Raw genomic sequence first — 21,417 nt, 5'->3', positions numbered from 1 at the left:
CGGCGCATAGCCAGCAAATCCGACAAGTAAATATAATAACAATGAAGGCGAGATATTATGGCAATGACTGCAACAATAAAGCAGCGGCAAGGACATTCGCTGTCAATGATAATTCCAGTTCCAGTTTCAGCTGCAGCTATGCATGAAAAGCATTGCCTACTTTTAAGGGCACGTGTATATCGTAGCTATGCAGAAAGTGTTGCCTACTTTCGAGCGCTCTGCTTAAATGCAGCTGGACAAAAAAGTGTTGCCTACTTTCGAGCGCAATGACATTCAACTCCGATTTTCAATGCATTTTATTTGTTAAAGACTTAATAACATTCATTATTACATAATAATTTACACAGCTAAACACTTGAGAGACTTAACTTAATCAAGTTCTTAACATATTTTGCTAAATATTTTGCATATTTCGCCTTAGCCTAAACATTCAACAGTTTTGCATGCAAGATATGCACATGTTTGTGTGTTTCATATGTATGCGTGTGTGTGTGTTTGTGTGAAACACTAAATATTACTTTGAAGAAGAGATAAATAACTGTACAATATAAATGCCTACTTTTCAATTAGCTTACTCTGTGGAAATGTACAGTTGCTCGTCTGGCAGCTCCAAATCTTTGTTTTATTTTTATTTAATTTTTATTTATTATTTATTTTCCTTGTTTTTTTTTTTTTTTTTGTTTGCTGATTTTCGTTTAAATAATTTATTTAATGCTGCTTTTTAATCTTGAATTACTTATTGCTCTATTTTAGCTTTGAAGATTATTTTTTTCTATCTTTGATCTTTATTTTAAGCCATCCGGAGCACAACAACAATTATGCATTTCAATCTCTACCCACACATCATTTATGTTTTCTTTATTTTTTGTGTTTTTTATTTGTCGTAAGCATCGGATATGAAGACTCTAGTTGTAGTAATATTTATGCTATTTATTCTCCGATTTGCTTTAACAGATTTTTATCTTAGCTTATGCTTAGGTCTAGGCTTGTACGCATTTGGCTAATGAAGTACTCGCATACATAAATATTTCTTATTATTTCTATTTTTCTATTGAATTTTTCCTCACTTTTCTTGCGTAACAACTTTGAGCAATTTCTTTCTGCCGGCACTAAGGGAACTAGGAATTGCCAGAGCTAGTTCGCTTTCACACTCTCTCCAAATATATGTACGTATGTATCTGTTTAACTGTCCTTTATGTATGTACAGTAGCTAAGCAGCTGCAAAATTTGATTTACCGCACGGCGAACGCGGCGTATACTTGATGTGTTTATTTTGTGCGCGTGTGTGTGTGTGTGTGTGTGTATTTCTGTTTTGTGCATTTGCGTAGTTGAAATATTTACACAGATTTAATGAGTTTGGCCCGGGCTGCGCGGCCAGCCCGACCCGGGCAGGTGTCATACATCTTCGTTAATTGTTATCTGCACGGCGTGGATACGCTTAATTGGACCAACAGGCGGCGGTCATGTTGGCAGCAGCTGCTCTTGTTACTGCTGCCACGGCCGAGGCCGTCGGCGGCATTACACAGAAATGCTATTAAGACGGGCAGCGCGTACAGCGCAATGCGTGCAATGGATTTGAACGCTAATATCCGGGAGCAGCCCAGCCAGGCGGACACACGCGCCGCGGATGAGGCCGCAGCGGCGACCGAGGTGGCTGCCGCAGGACGTCGACTCTTCTTCACCTGCTTCTCTGCTTTAGGGTAAGAGAATGATAGAGAGAGAGAGGAAGAGAGAGAGAGAGAGAAAGAGAAGGAGGGTAAATAGAGTTGATTCACTGTTGACAACTGTTGCACGCTGCGTATGATTGATGAGGCGTTCGACCACTCACCTTCCAGTGACTTGTCCAGCTGCCGCACCGTCTCCCTGGACTCCAGCACGGGTATACGCTGATGCTTATCGCTCTCGACACTCTCCTCGTTGCTCTGCCAATAGACGGACGAGATTTTGGCGACACACTGCAATGAGAGAGCGTGCGGCTGCTATTTACTGACTCATGAAATCTCTGCCCCGAACCAAATGTGCCCCAGCGTTGACGGCGCACACTAAAAGTTTTATGCTTTCATTAACTGTGGCACTCGCACACAGACACACACACACACATGCACACGATGAGCTCTGATAAACCAAAAATGACCCGCAATATGCAAACGGCCAGAGCAAAGAGCGAGCCGGTCAGTAGTCGCCTCATAAAAGTCGTGCATGAAATTTTGTGGCCTTTACGACGCACACAAACACATACATATACAGATATAAATGTGTGTGTGTGTGTGTGTGTGTGCACTCGCCCTCGCCAGATAGTAATCAACATGCGCTGTCGTGTAATGTTGCCGCAAATTGAATCAAAATGTTGGCGCCGCCGTTTGGCGCTGGGCTATGGGCAACGTAATGTATCAATTTCGAGGCCGTAATCAGCTTAAAGCCCGACCCGGGGCTGGGGCCCCAGTCCAGCCATAACTCACCTTCAACTTCATGTCGCCGTGCTTGAAATGTCATCCGCGCACACGAAACTCCAGGCCGAGGCGCGCCACCTCGAGACCCTCGCGCCCCACCACCAGCGGCTCGTACGGGCGCAACAGCGAGCGGTTCGCGTGCATGCCGTTAATCAGCCAACTGAGATGGCACACGGGCTTCGATGGCGCCGAAGTGCAATTGACGCGCACCACATCGCCAATTTGGTATCGGGGCTGACCGCCAGTGATTTGTGGTCCATGCTTGGGCGTCACTGCAAATGGAAGATAAGTGCACAATGTACTCTCGCTCGCATCGACTAGCCAATAATATGAGCCGCACTCGCGGCTGCCCTGGTTAAAGCTACTTGCCATGCACTGACTCTATGGCATGCAAACAGCCTTTGAATATCTCGTATTATATATTAAAAATACTATTTAAACATTTAATTGAGTCTCTCGTTTGATTTCTATTTATTGAATATATCTACTTCTGATAGTTATTTATTTTTGAGATGACTTTCGCCTATCGAAAGTTCTCCTCTTTCAATTTCTATTGAGCTCATACATAACTCAAGTGCTGCCTACACAAAGAATCTATTACACCCACACAAGAGCAGTAGTAAAATAAATAAAAAAAAAATAATAATAATAATAATTTTTTGAATAGCAATGCCTTTACTGTTCATTAATTTTTAAATTATTTAAACGATAACTTATATTTTTTAAATTTTCCCATTATTAAATTAATTTATTAATTATTTTATTATAATAATAATTAATAATTTAGTTTTTTTATTTTTTAAATTAATTATTTAATGAAGTTTTTTTTATTTTTCAAACAAAAAATTAATAAATAAATTATTAAAATAATTGATGAATAAATAATTTGTTTAATTTTCCAATTATAAAATTAAAAAATATATTATTAAAGTAATTAAGTAATTATTAAATTAATTAAATTATGTATATCAACATTATTTAATTAATATAAATTAATGAATTAATGTAAATTAATTAATTAATATAAATTAATTAATTAATATAAGTTAATTAATATATATATTGGGTTAGTCAATATTCTCATCCATGCTCAAAATAATGTTGGATCGATTGGAAAATCTTAAAAAATCTGTTAACAAATTTATGCTAAATTTATAATTATAATTTAGCCAGCTTATCAAATGTACTAGTCATAAAAAGTATCTCCCTTGGCCTACCTAGACTACCACATGTCTACACAATTAATAAGCTAATGTATATGTATTTTCTTATCTTTTTCTGTCAAGTCATTAAAGCAAGCATTTCGTTTATTGAAATTAAATTAAAGCTCTGATCACACATTTGGCCACTCAAATAACGCAAGCTACAGCAATTGCCAAAAATATGTTTTACTATTTTTTCTCTCTCCTTATTGTGTCTAACTCGAAGCTGGAAGTATGCCAAGTGGGTCACTCAACCGCTGGACAGTCACGAGAGCCAGCCAAGTGATGCAGTTTAAGCTGAACTGCAACAAGGTATCCATATAAATCGAATGTGACACACAAACACACACACACACAGAGACACAAATACCCACACAATCGAATTATAATCTTTTTCAGCTTTACTCATTCTTTCTCTCTCTCTCACACACATTTCTTAAAAATGTCTTTACCTTGTGCTTTTGCAGCTGGCATTGCGCTTCCGTTGCGCCTTAATAATGATAATAATACTCATAATAATAATAATAATAATAAAAATAATCCTGATTGCTCTTGTATTAATATTTGCCTCGCGCGACCGCCCGCAGCGAAAGTCCCGTAATGAATGCAAGACCTTGTCCCAAGCCAAAAATAAAATCATATCAAATAAACTGAGGAAAAGGCGAAAAGAAATTAAATGAAATGAACAGAAATAAAGGAAGAGCAACGAATATTTTGTGCATGTTCTCTCTGTGTGTCTGCCCCTGCTTTTGCTGCCTTGCTGCATTGCTATATTCTATTTTTGGTTGTCTTCTCTCTCTTTTCTTATCTTTTTCTATCTACCGCTCCACTCAGCTGCATAAATTATTATTTTCAGTCTTTTATGTGCGGCGACATTGATTGAGCTGTTGCTGCTGCTGCCTTTTATTATGATTTGGCAACAGACTTTCTTTTGTTCTGAGACTGAAACCCTTTTCGGCTGGCCATTTGTTTGGGTTGCTTGTTTCAATTGCCTCTAATTGTTTGACCATTTCTCGTTTATTGTCTGAGCTGCCTGCTCGAGCCTTTGTTTGCTAATCCTCAGCCAAATGCAGCGGCTTAAATTGACAATGTGAGAGAAGACTGTGTGTGTGTGTGTGTCTGGTCCTATACAGATATATCAATTTGTCAGCGGACCTTCGGCCTGCAGCTTATGATAATCTAATTAACTGTGCAGTGTTAGTTTTGCTCAGTCGACGATATTTTCCATTTCTGTTTTCAATTTCCGCGCCTGCACTTCAATTATCCGACCAGAAGCTATCAGCGCAGCCATCTGAGCCCACTAACTGGGTCAACTGTATTCGGCCTCGTCATTTAGCTCTCTGCGCCAGTAATCACATTCAATTATTTCCGTACACCCACACACACACACATACACACATACACCCACGTACAGCCTTCATATACGGCTGCATTAATTTCAATATTCCAGCAATTTAAATCATTTGATATTTTTTCTCTGCCTTCTCGTATTTTCCTTTTTTTCTTTTCAGGCTTCTGCCATTAACAGGTGATTCATTAACTTTATAGATCTGCAGCATTCGTAACGTAGTCGATTTAATCCGCTTAGAGTTGAGCCGGGACGCGCGGCCAGATTGCGATTCAGATCGCTTGGCAAACATTAAAGTCAAGTAATAATGTAATTCCCCCAGCAATGCGGAAGCGTGCAGCTCTGATTGCCCCATACCCCCACACACACACACACACAGACATTTATATGGAGCCAGTTAGTTAGTTGGGCTAATTATGCGATATACACGGTTTGATAGCTCGTTCCCACCTCACGGAAATGAATACAAAATTGCCTGGGGACCAGCAATTGAGGCCCAATGCTGATGTCAATCATAATCATAATGATGTTGGCTGCCTTCGCCTCCCACTGCCCGTATATATGTATGTATGTTCAACTAAATGAATATTTGGAATGCGCAGCATGTAAACAACATTCAGCTCCAACTTGGCTGCCGAGTGAGAAAACACAAGTATTTTGGACGCTGAGGGCGATTTATTTTTACTTTTATTTGAATATTTATTTAGCTGTCTGAAACTAATAAGTCTCTATTTCGGTAAGTACTGTATTGATGGTCTATTAAAGTCTAGCCAATTGCCGGCTGAAAATTATATTTATCAATGGGTCCAATCTATATTTAAGACAGGGCGTTTACTTTAGGAAAATCGCCTTTAATTTAATGTTCTATATGGCTAATCATTAAGTGAATTTTAGTGTAGTAATCAATAATCGAAATATGTATAACAGTTTTTATAGCTATATTATAAATAAATAATAATAATAATACTATAGAAATTCTACTGCGCCTCACTCTACTTTAGATGAGTCTGCTTATACTATAATAACTACTATTACTAATCTTATGTTATTCTTTTCATATATACAAATAAGTACTTGTATAAGTATCGGCTTGTATGGGACTATCTCAAAAGCGGTTGTTGCGTTGTGGAATTGAAGCGGGACAATTTCTTCTATTATGTTTTAATACCCACGAAAATAAGTTTAAATTGATTTATAGGAAGTTTTTTAGCTATTCAACAATCGATATATATCGATATTTGTCAAATGTTACAATATGTCTAATAAACCATTTACGCTAAATAGAAGTATTTTAAGTATATGCTCTCAATAGGACAAACGTTATAGATTATCAAAATTGACTATAGAATGATTTCTAGTCAAAAAGTCTCTTCCGGCTGTCGTAAGAATTCTTCAAAAATCGATATCTCTCAACCTATGAGAACTTATTAAATTCAACAGGAATGCATTATATAAATCGATATTATTATGATTTTTACTAGTATTTGTATTATATAAATTGCATATAGTGTGCTTTCTTATCAGATTCCCCTTTATATTGCGCTCTTTACCATTGCTCAACAATCGATAAATATCGATTTCTTGAACAGCACATGCTAGATATTATATCAACACATACAAATACTGGGCCTATTTATTCTTATGCCTAGGATATCTACGCAGTCGTTCACTCATTGCTCGCGCACTTGTCTCTTATTTGCACGTCTGTCTGTCTCCCCGTCTGTGTGTGAGTGTGCTAAGCATCAAGTTTGCAATAACTGTAGCCCAGTTGTGAAAAGGCTGGCAAATGCGAAATGCGAAATGCGAAAATAGCGAAAGTAGCGTAAAGCAACTGGGATTTATTCACGATGCTGTTGCTGCCGCCGCTTCTGCCGCTGCTGCTGCCGCTGCTGCTGCCGCTGCTGCTGCTGCTGGCATTTCGCCGGCCGTTGCGGCTGTTATTAAACACGTTTATTCTAAGTTTTCCCCAAAGCACTTTTTCATATTGCGTTCTGCCATATTTTGCGCCATGTTTTGTTGGATTGCGCAAAAATTTCAAATTAAGTTGCAGCACAGCCAGTCAAATGCCCCCACTTCCAGCCCCGCCCCGCCCAGCTCAGCTCAGCTCAGCTCAGCCCAGTCCATTCTCTGCCCGGCCATAGTTGGATCCAGGTCTGGAGCTGTAAGTGAGCAGCTGAATTGCATCACGTACATGGGCAATTTGCCAACAGAATAATACAAAATACACACACGCACACACAGACAGGCAGACAACATGCATGTGTGTGTCTGTATGCGTGTGTGTGTGTGTGTGTATCTGTGTGAAGGTTGTTGAACGCTGCCCAACTGGCCAAGTGGCTCGCTGCGTAGCCTTGCCTGGCATGTTATCTTTTTTCTCAGCTTCGTTTTCCTTTTTCTTTTTTTTTTTGGCACAGGTTTCATGCTTGAGAATTTGTAAATCGCAGCGAGAAACAATGCCAAAGCATAAACTATATAAATGCGAAATATTTTATACATATATATGAGTTTCCTCTCTCTGTGTGCGTGTGTGTGTGTGTTTATTTGTGTTCCACTGAAAGAAACAGATTACTTTTCATCGCTTTGTCCATGCTGAGCAATTAATCTTGCTCTATATATATTTATCTCTGTCTCTCTCTCTCACTTTGTCTGTCTCGTTGCCCTTGTCGCCCTCTCTTTTGCACTTACCCACAACAATCATGTCCTCGTGACCGGAAACTGTCTGGAACGAAGGCGCCTCGCCGGACACTTCGCACCGATAGCGGCCCGTCGACTGTAGGCTGACCGAGCGCAGCACCACAGCAATGTCCGTCGAGTTCTGCAACTGCAAAGGCAGAGGGAGAAAAAACAAACAGTTGTAGCATAAACGAATATGTTAAAAGTAAAAGTAGAGAGAGAGAGAGAGAGAGAGGCCAAAGAAAATATTGCGCTTGTCTTGGTTAGAGAAAGTGACATTCGAAACTTTGAAAGATTGCAAGTTGGCAAAATATGTCCTTTGAAAGCAGAACTAAGGAGAAAGGACGAACAGAAAAAATCATTATAGTAAAAGTTCTATACTTGAGTCTTGCAATGGGAAAACGCAATTATAATTAAAATAAAAATAAAAACTTTGAAGGTTTCTACACTGTCCAATAAAAGCTCTAGTAGAAGTCCTTAGCAATCAAAACTAAAAAGAAAATTCTAAATAATCATGTATAGCCAGTGCAAAAATTTAAAATCATATACTCAAGTCTTTCCAGCTAAAAAAAAAAAAAAAAAATCAATATATAAAAAAAAAAAAAAATCAAATTATTCTCAACAATTTCTATTCCGCAATGGGCAAACGCAATTTAATTTAAATACAAATTTTGAAACTCTCTACACTGTCCAACATAAGCTCAACGACTGCCCGCGTCGGCAGAGCACAGCTCATTGGGTGCGATCTTGTAGGTTGTACAACGTCAGGGGATCGGCGGGTCGCTCATTCTTCAAGGCAGCGGCACTGTCGCCATCGTCGGCATCGTCATCATCATCGAGCTCATCGTCCAACTCATCATCGTCATCATCCTCGACGTCTTCATCATCGACGTCGTCATCGTCGTCGTCGTCGTCGTCGTCCAGTTCCGCCGCCACCTCGGCCAATTCAGTCAGCTCCTTGTCGCTGACTGGCAGGGCGCTGTCAAGGGCGGCGCCATCGAAGCTCTCCATGGCCGCGTGGAGTTTCAGTTGGCTCTCCGCGTGCAGGATGCTGTGCTCCTTCTCGATCCTGCCCAGGCGCAGGCCGGCCTCGATGGGATTGCTAACCGGCTGGCGCACCATCTGGGCAATCATTTCGATGGCATCCTCGTGGCTGAGCGGCGGCATACACTCCTCCAGCGTCTGCAGCAGTTTCGATTTATTCTTGGAGTACATTGAAATCGAGTCGAGTTTCCGAAATTGTTAACGAACGAATATATTTCCTGCCAGTTGACTGCTCAACGGGCTTCTCGTAATTGACTTTGACAGCGCCTCACAAGGGCCAAATACAGAAAAATAAACAACAAAAAAAGCATCCGCCTACTCGATGCGGAATTCATCGCATCCAATCCGATTAGTAAACATGGACAGACAGACTCACCTCCACATCAACGCCGGGCAGCGGAAAGACCTGTCCGGGCGGCATGTCCCGCGGCACATAGCGATAGAACTCGAACCCATCCTTGTACCACTTCACCGAGTACAGCGATTCGCCATCCAAATCGAACTTGCAGCCCAGCACGGCGTCCTCATGTCGCATAATGTGCTTCGGTATACGAATCTCAGTCATGGTTAGGCAATCCACTAAAAATGGAGAGAGAGAGAGAGAGGGATGGGGAGAGAGTGAGAGTTAGATAAAGAGTTATTTAAAGAGAAAGACGGCTCGATTAAGCCGAGTGTGAATTTAAAGCTCCTTTAGCAGGCACTGAAACAAAGACGTGGCAGCTCTTGGGTTCCCCGATCAATGCCAGCACCATAAATAACTCGCAGCAAGTGCATAAAAGTCAAGGAAATCGAAAGAAATCCGCTAGTCGGCCCGAAGACAATGCGCTTTTGTTTGGCCCCACACAACACAATGCGAGCTACCCAGAGAATGAAAGCGGCCAACTTGAAGACGTGCAAAACGTGCCCAGGCTATGGAATACAGTTGAACAGAATGGGGCTGGCTGGCTAGAGAAGGTGGGAGGGAGGTGTGGGGAATCGATGGGGGTCTCCTGCCAAGAAGTTGTGTGCGAGACAACGAAACGATACGAAACGAAACGAAAAGTTGCCGACTTTTAAACGTACACAAAAGGCCTGCATAGGTAGACTTAGACAATTTGGGTCAAAGTTATGGCACGAAAATCAAGATATGAAATTAATATTGCACCAAAATGAATGCTGCACAACGGCAGCAAGAGAAAAGCCTAACAGCAGAAGCAGAAGCAGCAGCAGCAGCAGCAGAAGCAGCAGCAGCTCATATAAATTCTGAAATGCTTAAAATAGTTTTTACAGCGTGCCTAGAGATAAGCATAGACATTGAGTTTCTTAAGTTTCTTTCTTATATGCATAATAGAGTCGTTGGCAATTCCACAATAGATAGTATCGATGGAATTTAATGTATTTTACATCTTGGATGTCAATATATAGACTCACTAGGTGGAAGTGTGAATTAAATAATACACAAAATATACAATTTTTGCAAACAAAATAATACTGAGACCAAAAAAAATCATACGAGGTAGTTCTATAGTTAACTAACGCTGCCTATCTATAAAGCTATCGATACTCAACTGTACTGCCATGGAAACTCAAATGGAAAGTATTTAGGAGAAGAGGATAATAATGAAAATGAAGAAGCTACATGCGTAGAGAGCTTAAAACACTGATGTAAAATTCTTCATATTTATTTCTTTTTTTAATTTTTAATATTAATGAAAATTGTTGTTAACGGTTAGGGCAAAACAGATAGCAAGTAAGACTTGAATAAAAAATATATTAATGGTACATAAATAAAAAAAAAATGATTAAAAAAATTTCAAAATATTAAATAATACAACAATGTTATAAAAACAAAATTAAAATAATAAATACCTTTTTTTATAATAAAAGTAAAGTAATAAAAAGTTAGATTAACAATATATGTACAATATACAATGTAGTTGCTGATCTGATGAAATCAGCGATAGTATCGTATAGACCCACTATCAATCTATTTGCTGTTATAAATATTATTTTTATTAATATTACTTAAATAGCATATTTAGCTGAGTTGTCTAGGTCTATCTCGCTACATTTTTAGAAAAGCTTTTACAATAATGACTTCCCACTTTGTGATTCTGCGGAAAATTGAATTCCCCGCTTGTCTGCCCAAGGAGCGCTGACAGCTAGTCGGGAGATGACGTCATTTGCCAATATCAGGGGAATTAGATTGAGTGGAGAAAGCCGCAAATAAAAGGGCAATTGAACTTTGGGGAATCAACGCGAATTCCGCATAAACAATATTTATAGAATGCGCTTTGATGCGAACGCTCTATAAATATTTAATTATGCGGTGCGTTGGCAGTTAGCTAAAAATAACACACACACACAGACACATACATATACAGATTTTCATTAAGCGCCAGGAAGCGGCCGCATTGAAGGCATTTGACTTTTTGTGCTGTGTCGAAATAAAGCCCAGTAGCCGGCCTTTGCCTTTCTCCCTTCGCCTTTGGCGGCAAAACAAACGCGCACAAAAGCTAAGCGAGCCGCACAATGCACAAAGGCAAACAGCGCGGCCATTAAAGTGCCGACGACAACGACGCCGGTGTGGGAGAGGAAACGAAGCAGCAGCAGCAGGAGCAGCAGGAGCAGAGTTGGGCCTGACAGCGAGGAAGCGGTTGCAGTGCCAGCTGAGAGGCTGGCCTTTGAATGCCGCTTCCGTTTGGCGGCGACAGCGGCGTCATTTGATTGTGTATGTGTATGTGTATATGTGTGTGTGGGTGTGTCGGACACTTTGAGCCTAGTATTTATGACATAAGTATGATTTAGTATTATGCACTCTCAACTACCCAACTATCCAACACAGTGCGTTGTGAAAGGCGCACAAAAGTATGCTACACTTTGTTGAGCTCGTTTGCTGGCTAAAAGACATTTTTGGCGCATTTTCTTGGCCATTTCTTAGCATTTTGATTGTCTACGGCAATTGTGGCTCAAACACAAGCAAGTATTGTATATTATTTCTAGAATATCCTTGAACTTTTGCCATGGCTGGGCACATAAACAAGCATCAGAGTGCTAAGTTATTGTTTCGCCCGCGGATAAATACAATTAAGTTCGGTTAGCACTTTTTATTGGAATAATAGAGTATAAACGAGACTGCACAATTAATTTACATTTGATTATATAGACTTATTTATGTAAAGTATTAAGCTCTTTGTAGTTTTCAGCATTACATTTCGTGTTTACTGTGGCCGTGAAGAGCCCCAGCGCATTGGAATTTAAATGGCGCGTAAAAGTATGCTATACTTTTTGCATTCGCTCGGAAACTGGCGAAAGTTTGCATAATGCATTTAATATTTGCAATGCATTTGCATTGTAAAAATAAAAATAAAATAAATAAATAAAAATAGCATTTAATTAGTTTATAGTTTGAAAAAAGGTAAAGTGAAGATTTTATAGTCCAACCTTTCAAGAAATATTTTTTTACGTTTTGTTCATTGTCAATGTAGAACTTAACAATATTCACGGTCAAATTTCGCTTTCAACTAAATCTTTAAGTATTGCACAGTAAATGTGTAACCCATTTTCTAATTATTTATTTATTAATTTTTTTAAATGTAAATATTCAAGTTTAATATCTATTAATTCTGCTCATTTAAGCGCACTGGCCAACTTAAGTTAGCTGTCATACATATTTAAACAAGCTATTATTAAAACATTCTTATTCTTCTGTTTTTCAACTCCTCTGGTTCAACTCCAATTAAACATCGTGCAAATGTCAGCCACCCAATAGGGAAATTAAATCTAATCAGGTTTTCTGTTGTCGCTTTTGATTCTCAAAATAAATTTGACAAGTGCCAGGTGAGGCAGGCGTGATGACAAGCCAGCTGGAGCTACCTTACGGGGTCAGCCCGACTAATTATTAAGACAGCAACAGACAAGAAACACTATGCAACATGGAAAGTTTTTGTCGTCTAATGCGGTGCTTAATTAAGGAGTGCCGTAACCAAAAGGGGGGTTTTTGACAAAGGGAGGGGGGTGGATTATTCACTGTAAAAGTTTTCCATTTGATGTCGTGTAAATGCCAGAGTTACGATCTAATCACGACGACCTTGCTGAAGCTGCAGTTGAAGTTGAAGTTGAAGTTGTGGAAAAGTTTCGTGTTTAATTATTGTTGATTTTAAATGATTAAATTCACGGCCCGCAGCCAAATGCCAGACGCAGGCAAAATCAAATGGAATCAAGCGAGAATATGAATGCGAATGTGGCAAGCGTCAGCAGCAGCAGTCGGCGATACGCAAACAGTTATTTGTTTTGAATATTAAATCGAATATTTTAGCATACTTTGAATGGGCGGAGAAACCAAGTGGAGTCACGCTTTAAGTTCGCGCAGTGTAAGCGGTCAAACTTTCAACTAATTGGTGTCATTGCTGGTGGCTGGATTTGCATAGGCTACGACAGGCTGGAATATGAATATAGAATTTATGATAAACTTGAGAGCCATAAACGTAATGCAGCTGAGATGATAATTTAGATTGATTTGGTGGTCGGACCGAAACGCTGTGACGGATGCAAAGCCTTGAGCATATATATACATATTTATGTATGTATGTGTATGTATGTATGTGTGTATGTGTATTTGTGTATATATAAGAACGCAACGCCTGCAGCATCAATACGCATCAATTTAGAGCCCTGGCAGGCGCCGGCCGAGGCAGACGCCTGAAACGTGCTTAATCTGCAATCAGAGGCGGAAGTTTGTCTCAGTCTCCAGCGACAACAGCAACAACAACGATAAAAACGAGGACAAGCTGTCCATTGTCTATGTTACAGTCTGTGAGCCAGTCTATGTCTCTGTGTGTGTGTGTGTGTATGTGTTTATCTCTCTGTCAGGCTCGTTTTCTTTGACGATGAGTGCGTTCCGTTGCTGTTGCCGTTGCCGTTGCTGTTATTATTGCAGTTGTTGCTGTAAATGGAGCACGTTCCTCGCCGCTTTGCTGCATTGCAGGCGCACTTGCATTTGCATATTTGCAGGCAGCCGTCGTGAAAACTTTGTCATCGATTTGCAGGCAGCTTATGAAAATGGCCAGAGCCAGCGACTTGAACACAAAACGAAAAACCACAAAGCAAACAACAATGCAGCTCAGTTATGTTTGTCATTTTCCGTTGCATGGAAACAGGACAATTGCTGTGAGGGACTGACCTCCATTATGTGCTGCCTAAGCAAATGATTGAGCAGCGCATTTCATTTGTATATATTCCCTGGGCACGTTAATTGATAGAGTGCGCATAATTAATATAAATTATAATGGCAAAGCCCAAAAGGCTTGACGCATGTGAAATTGGGCAGAAAATAAATCAGGGCAGCTGTAGCAATAAACTGAATTGATCATTGTCAACTGACCTGTTGGCCAAATACAACAGAGCCTATTTTCTTTAATTAGTATATCAATTAAAGAGCACTCACACACACACACACATACACGCGCACCTTGGCATGCAACAGCTGTAATAATATAATTAAAATTCATTTCGACTCTTGAATTGGCTGTGGGCAAAAGCCCCGACTCAACTCACAGTTCCACTCGTAACAATAGCCAACGAAACTCAATCGATTAATTCAATTAAATTGAAAACATCAATTTTACGTTTTATGATTAATTACATGTCCAGCTAGTGCATGCGGACTCTTCGGACACATTTGACACACGTCTGTGTGGCAAAGTTTAAATTATAGTTGCATGCTCTCGGGCGCTAATTAGCAGCAGCCAGCCACAGTGAAGCTTGTCATACAAAACCCAATTAATTTGACTAAATTCTTGTAATTGATTAAGCCAATTTATCAATATGCCTGTTAACAATCTGTCGCATTTTGCCATCGGCTTTGCTTTCATAGAGTTCTGCGTGTCCTTTGGCATTAGTTTCATGTGCTGCCAATAAATTTGGTGTTTCCTTTACCGAAGCACGTTTGCTTAATTCTATTATTCTTGCTCACTCTTCTACACTCTAGATATTTTTTTCGTTTTTTTTTTTTTTGTTGGCTCTCTGGACATGCGTACGTGACCACGTAATAACTGTAAGTAAGATTTTTATCTATAATTCAGTGAACGCGCTTTCCGCCGCAATTAAGTGGCCCGGCCGCCATAATCATTTTCATTCCCATTTCCTTTGCCCGCTGTCTAGACGCGACTCCATATGTCAGTCAAAGAGAGAGAAAAAACTTGTACTTCGAGTTAGTTGCCAAACAGCCAAAACATTTGCTTTGACAACTGCAAGCCAAAGGCAAAGGCGAAAAAAAAAGAAATTAATATTGCGTGGAAAAAGTTGCGCACTTTTATTTATTTAATTAAATGCTGCGGTGGCCAAACTTTTGCCAAAGTGCTCGAAAAACTAACAAACCAGGCAGAGCGATCCACTTAATTAAATGTTTCACAAAAAAAAAAACCTGGTAAAAAGAAATATGAAATGAAGAGCCGTTTTGGGGCAAATGGAAGCCATTAGGCCTTAAAGCGCACAGCCCACATTGCGCATACGTCACGTATAACGAAATGTGTGAGAAAGTTTTAATTTATATTATGATGTAATTTAATTGTTTTTAAGAACTCACAAAAGTTTTTAAATAGTTAAATAAATTTTCGAAATAATTCTGTTTAATTTATTTATTTTTTTTTTCTATTTATTTATTTATTTATTTTTTTTTTTCAATTTAATGAGCATTGCTGAATCTTTTGTCTTTTCAGCAATGCGATTTATCGAATCAAGTCTTGGCTTTCACATATAACTCAATAAAAACAATGAATTTTAGACGGGTTACAGAATTTTGTCCTAAAATTCTATATTGTTTTGATTTGAAAAAATTATCAAAATTAAAACTAAACTTTTCAAATCGAAATAAATATTTAATTTAATAATTATTACTTAAACATTTTTCTACTAGCTCTTTGGCATTGCCTTTCCATTCGCTGCCAGCTCTTAGATAATGAAATAATTTAGTTACTTCGCCCCGTTTTCATACACCGAAAAGCAAATGACATTCTCAAGTTTGCTTCCTCCCGAAATTCACTCGGTTTCAATGCGAATCGAATTGGCAGGCTTTATGGCACAGTTGGCAGTTAATTTTGTTTATATTTTGAAGTAGTTTGATGAACTTAATTAAAAATAAGTAAGGCAAAGTTCAGATTAATGCGTCAAGTCGCTCGCCGAAACGGAACGAAGGTCCTGAAGAGGGTTAAAACATGCCACAAAGTTTATCGTTTGCCAATGTCTGCCGAGATTTGCGCAGGATTCGAAGAGTCTCAATGGCTCTGGCTTAGGCTGTGGCTCTGACTCTGACTCTGACTCTGTCAACTGTCAAAGTTATTTGGCGTAGCGCGCCGAGCGAAGGCCTTAAATCGATTAAGTGCTCGTAAGCAAAGTATCAGCATGCGGCAGCATATGCTCTTAGAGGCCGTCAAATTGTGGTCGGGCACAAACTAATATTGTTGGCTAAAATATTTGCCCGCACGCCCAGCCAGCCCATTCGCTCCCACTGGGCGTGGCGACAAAAAAGCCAAAACTTCTTGGCCAATTTTTGTGCACAGCGCGTTTGTTGTTGTTGTTGACGTTGGCGTTGGCGTTGGCGTTCGCCAAAGTTGCTAATAAATTAAATAAACATTCGGCAACCCCCTCGACTACTCACCAGCAGGACTGAGCAGCGCCAGTAGAAGCAGCAGCAGCAGCAGCGGGCTGCACGTTGTGTAGCAGGAGGCGGCGGACCAGCAGCCGGCGCTCAGTTGCAGGCAATGGCCACGTCGTCGTCTATTCAAAGTTGCACCCATTTTGTTGCATTAATGTGTTCCGTAGCTCCACTCTCTCCCTCTCTCCCTCTCTCTCCCACTCTCCCACTCTCCTCCTCTCTGCTTCTCTGCTTCTGTTGGCTGTGTACTTATTTTGGTTTCTCTTCTTTTGGTGGCTGTTTGTAACACTTTTGGCCAAGTTTCTTCTTGCGTCGGTTGTTGCTTGACGCTGGCGCTGGTAAAACTTTAATTTTTCAATTTGTTGCGGAATTTTTTTTGGTTATTTTTCTTTCGCCACAATTTGGGGCACGCAGCAAGCGTATGTGTGTGTGTGTATGGTTTTTTTTTTTACTCTATTTTCGTCCACTTTTTCTTCTTTGACTGCTTTTACTGCTGTTTGCTTTGCGTTTTAGTTTTGCCGTCGGTGTTGTTGTTGTTGTTGTCTCATTTGCGCATTGCAATAAATTTCCCTTGACCGCCAACGAGGAAACGCGTCACCCAGCCCAGGATCCAATGTCCTGCTCCTCCTGCTGCTCCCGTTCCTCACTTCCTTTGGCTGCTCTTAGCTGTGGCCTGCGTTTTGTCGTTTGGTATTTATTTTTATTTTCCACGCGCTCCCTGCTATTTGCTCTTCTTATTATGCGCTCTATGCACACACACACACACGCAGACAGAGCCACGGACACACACTCACGAATACACCTTCACTGTTACAGCTACAGTTACATTTACATGCGTCTTGCCAGTGTTTGTTCAGCAATTTGCGTTCGTCTGTTATTTGCCAGCGTTTGTCTTTGCTTCCTTTTTCATTACAGTTCTCTCTGTTGTTGTTGTCGTTGTCGTTGTTGTTGCTAATGCGTGCGGTTAAATTAATTGAAGCATCGTCAAAAAATTACAATTTTCACATTTCCAGGAAATTCGCATATGGCAACAGGCTCGCTTCAAAGCCAAACTCGTTGAATTTGAGAGCTGCAAGGAAAGAGAATTCAGAGTCATTTGATGATATACGCCTGGTATTAAGCTATTGAGATTAGGGAAAGAGGTTTAGAATATTTTATTTAATATATTTGTGGCGGCTGTTGAGTAATTAATTCGAACGCTGAGGCATTTTCTTTGTAGATATCTAGAATGTTCTATATAGAAATATTTTAATGGCTTGACAAACAGAGAATGCTGAAATGTTATCTTTATTTTTAAAGTATTGTAAAGATCACATTTCAAGCTTGCTATCTTGTACAGCAGCTCATCATATTTAGCTTTCAGTTGATCAAATCTATTACAGACGTACATACATATTTAGCTATAGGGTCCAACTTCTTGTACTGAGAAATATGCAAAGAAGAACTCATAGATAAAAAAAATGTTTGCCTAATGGTTAAGATTAAGTTGAGATTATATTGATATCTCGTTAGCTTAAAAAGGCTTTGATTAAAATATGGCCAAAAAGATCAAGCTCTTCATATTAGCCAGACGAATTCCAGATTAAATCCTTGCTATTAGGCAAATCAACATGATCTTAATCGTCAAAATTTCTATATTTTATCAATTTTTTTAAATTTTTTTTTTTATTTTTTTTTTATTTTTTTGAGAGCTGGAAGTTTTGAGACATTCCAGAAGCTTATACTTCCAAAACAAGAACTATAGGAGTTCTGCTTTACTAATGATTGCACCACCACTTATTAAATACAATATTATACTCGACTATCGAATATTTAACAATTTTGTTTTCTGGTGTTTTCGAATTAATTCTGTATATCCATTATAAAAATATGTTTTTTTTTTTTTTTTTTTTTTTTTTTTTTTATTTAATTTCGTATGTAAATATTTAATGCTGGCGAAATTCACTTAAAATATTGCAGCTCGTAATTCAATATCTAATCGAAGTTAAGCCATCAATTGACTGTTGAATTTAATTAATGAATAACACACACACACACACATACACCGCATTCAATGGCAATTAATGTGTGTTGTTGTGGCTGAACAAGCTTTGCTTAGCTGGCGACTAATTCGACTGCTATCATACTAAACTCAATTAAGCTGCTCAAGAGCCGAATGACAAGCTCACGCACATAAATTAATAATATTTGTTCGCAAATCTCAAAGTCTCAAAAGCGAAATATGACTAGAGCTTGGCATTTGTTTTGTTTGCGTCTACTCGCTTGAAATTTCATTTACATAAAATCAATTAAACAAACATAAGAAAAGGAGCGAGAGAGGGAGAGAGTGAGACACTGTGGCAGAGGCTGAATAAACTTTTCAAATGAAATCATGTTATGTAATTAGAGGCCATGAATAATTTTAGCACCTTGTTGTCAGCTATTTAAGCCAAGATTCACGCACATGCCAGCCGATGGAGAGGCTTATGCAAAATAGTTGTTGGACCACGGTGCGAGGCACGGTTTGGCATGGCTTCGCAAGGTTTGGGGTGTATCTATATATATGTATATGTATAAGTAAGTAACATGGAATACCTCGAGCCATTTACATAGTCAAGTTCTGTTTTTCTCAGCCTTTTGCATAATTAATTATGTGGCTAGAATGGCGACGCTTTGTTAAATATGCAAATAACCGAAGCGACAGCTCCAAGAATAGGACACAGGACGAAGGACACACACAGCCGCACAGAGGTCACTCACATGCGGTAGTGGGTGCTGCTGCTGCTCCTGCTCCTGCTGGTGCTGCCTTGGCTACTGCTGGCAGTGTGCACACATCTTAATTAAATTGAATTACCCATACGCCACGTGGGCCACAGCTCATATTTTAAATTTCGTTTAAAGTCAGGAGAGTGAAAAAGCCAAGCCGTGTTCAATGCCATGCTGCAAACAAAGGCATCCACAGTTCAAACACTTACACACACACGCAGCGCCTAAATGCGTGCTGCTATGTAGGCCAAGCTCGGCTGTGCGCCGACTGAGGCAATGAGCGCTTGAGTGACTAAATGACTGTCTGACTGAGTGACAAACCTACTGACTGACTGACTGACTGACTGACAAAGCCAGGCCATTTATTTTTGCCTGCCTCTGTGTGTGTGTGTGTGTGTGTGTGTGTGTGTGTGTGTGTGTGGCCATGGCCGCTGATGTCCCTTTGGCAGGCTTTTGAGCCTGTCGTTGCTTTAAAATCTTTGCTTGAGCTGCTGCACAAAAGAAATGCTTCGCATTTAAATACTTAATACAGGCAAAAGTATATTTAAGGAACCAACAGGCTTAGTCGATTAAATATAGATCTGATATGTATTTAAATATTGACAACTGGCGAGCAAAAGAAAATTATTTTTCTTGCAAAGTTTTCTGTCTTTGTCGAAATTTGTCGCCAGAACTATATGCACATAGCTGTGGTGCTTATGAATTGATTTTATGAATTTTCGCCCAGCAAAGGCAACTGTATTGAATGCTAAGAATTTTTATTTACTGCAGAAAATGCAAAAATAAAAATAAATAAAGAGAAAATGAACAAACATTGATTTAAAGCCTACATATTGAAAGCTTTATTATGCTACATGTGTTAAAAAATAAACTAATAGTTCAGAATAAAAATACATAATAATAGGTACATATATACATATTTATAAAAATTATTTTAAAGAAAAAGTATTTATTTATCAATCAATAAAAAAAATATATTTTTTTAAATAATTTAGATCTTTTTACTAATTTTTTCTCTTATATTATTAAAATAAATTTTTCATTTTTTTTTCTTTTTTTTTACATTTTGTCTTTTTAATTCAATAATATAACGTATTATATAAATAATAAATAATAAAAATATATTTGCAATATTAATATTAACTACTAAAATAATAATAAATGTTATCATGTGCAATTATAGGTAGCTCTTAGACATAATCAAGCTGCATTGTCATCACTCTCAACTATTTAACTAATTTAAAAATGTTAGCAAAAATATGCATTCTCTTTACTTCAATACAGAACACAAACTTTCCATTTACTTTAAGCTACTTTAAATACATTTCGCCGCATACTATTTAATTGGGCCCATAAATGGCCGCAATTCGGGGCTAGATAAATGGGCCGTGTTTTCTGGCCGTTTTATGGCTAGAATTTCATAATTATTGTAATTTATGTTTGACACCTGAGGCGCGCCCGCTACGCATAAAAGTTCAACAGAAATTTGTAACGAAAGAAAAACGTTAGTAAAAAAGTAAATGAAAAAAAAAATTGGAGCAGAGCATCCTGGCCAGCAGAGTGGACCCCTCAAGGGAAATATGGCTTAAGTTGTGTCGACTCACTCGAATGCTCACTTGCTGATTGTTGTTGTTGTTGTTGTTGCTGCTGCTTCTTCTATTGCTGTTGCTGTTGTTGCGTCTTATTATGCTTTGTGGCCAGGAAGTCGCCGATGTTGGCAATGAAAAGGCAGCTTTGCCTCTGAGCCGCTGCCGGCAATTGGCATATTTTTTTGTTTGTTTCGGCTTATTGAGTAGTTGGGGCTATTCACTGTTCGCCGTTCGCCGTTCGCAGTTGGCTGTTCACTGTTGGCCTTGTCTGCCAAGCTAGAGTTGACGCGAAGTGTTTCGAGCGCTGGCCACGTGCGTTTAGAATAATAACAAATTATTAGTTGTCACGCACGTAACGGTACTTTCATTCATAATTTATGCATTTTAATTTGTCAAACGACGAGCCAGCAACAACACGTGAATGTGAATGCCACTCGCGAATGTTTTCATTTCTCTTTTACTTTTGTTTTTCTTCTTACTTAATGCAGTGCTTCACTCACGGAGTTCTTATTACGTGTTTCAGTTTAGTTTTCGTTTTAGTTTTGGCTTTTAGTTTTTGTTTTGTTTTAGCCCCATCATATGCACACACACCTAATTTAGCCTTTTCACTGCTAATTCACACACGCACACCCGCACACACGCTCATGCTGAGACACTGGGAATCGTAGTCGTTGTCGTCGCTTCTGCCGTCGTCGCTTCTTCAGTCGGTCTTCGCAGCGCCTGTCGTCGTCTC

General features: G+C 39.1%; 2 protein-coding genes across 2 annotated transcripts; both read right to left on the bottom strand.

Moving 5' to 3' along the window:
* Positions 1-281: 281 nt before the first annotated feature.
* On the bottom strand, positions 282-20,904 carry beat-IIIb (beaten path IIIb). The gene is given in 7 exon segments (XM_030384701.2): positions 282-1,690; positions 1,829-1,955; positions 2,460-2,722; positions 7,686-7,821; positions 9,094-9,296; positions 16,354-17,419; positions 20,700-20,904. Coding segments are annotated over 6 exon segments (1,143 nt in total). The 5' UTR covers positions 16,493-17,419; positions 20,700-20,904; the 3' UTR covers positions 282-1,415.
* On the bottom strand, positions 8,286-9,017 carry LOC115562711 (uncharacterized). Its single transcript, XM_030384703.2, has one exon. The coding sequence runs from the start codon at positions 8,886-8,888 to the stop codon at positions 8,406-8,408; it is 483 nt and encodes a 160-aa protein (XP_030240563.2). The 5' UTR covers positions 8,889-9,017; the 3' UTR covers positions 8,286-8,405.
* Positions 20,905-21,417: the final 513 nt, after the last annotated feature.

The sequence above is a fragment of the Drosophila navojoa genome, chromosome 3, assembly GCF_054131105.1.
Source record: "Drosophila navojoa isolate 15081-1374.11 chromosome 3, UAZ_NAV_1.0, whole genome shotgun sequence".
Taxonomy (NCBI): domain Eukaryota; kingdom Metazoa; phylum Arthropoda; class Insecta; order Diptera; family Drosophilidae; genus Drosophila; species Drosophila navojoa.
The sequence above is the reverse complement of the archived record's forward strand: the minus strand, read 5'-3'. Positions and strand labels throughout refer to the sequence as shown.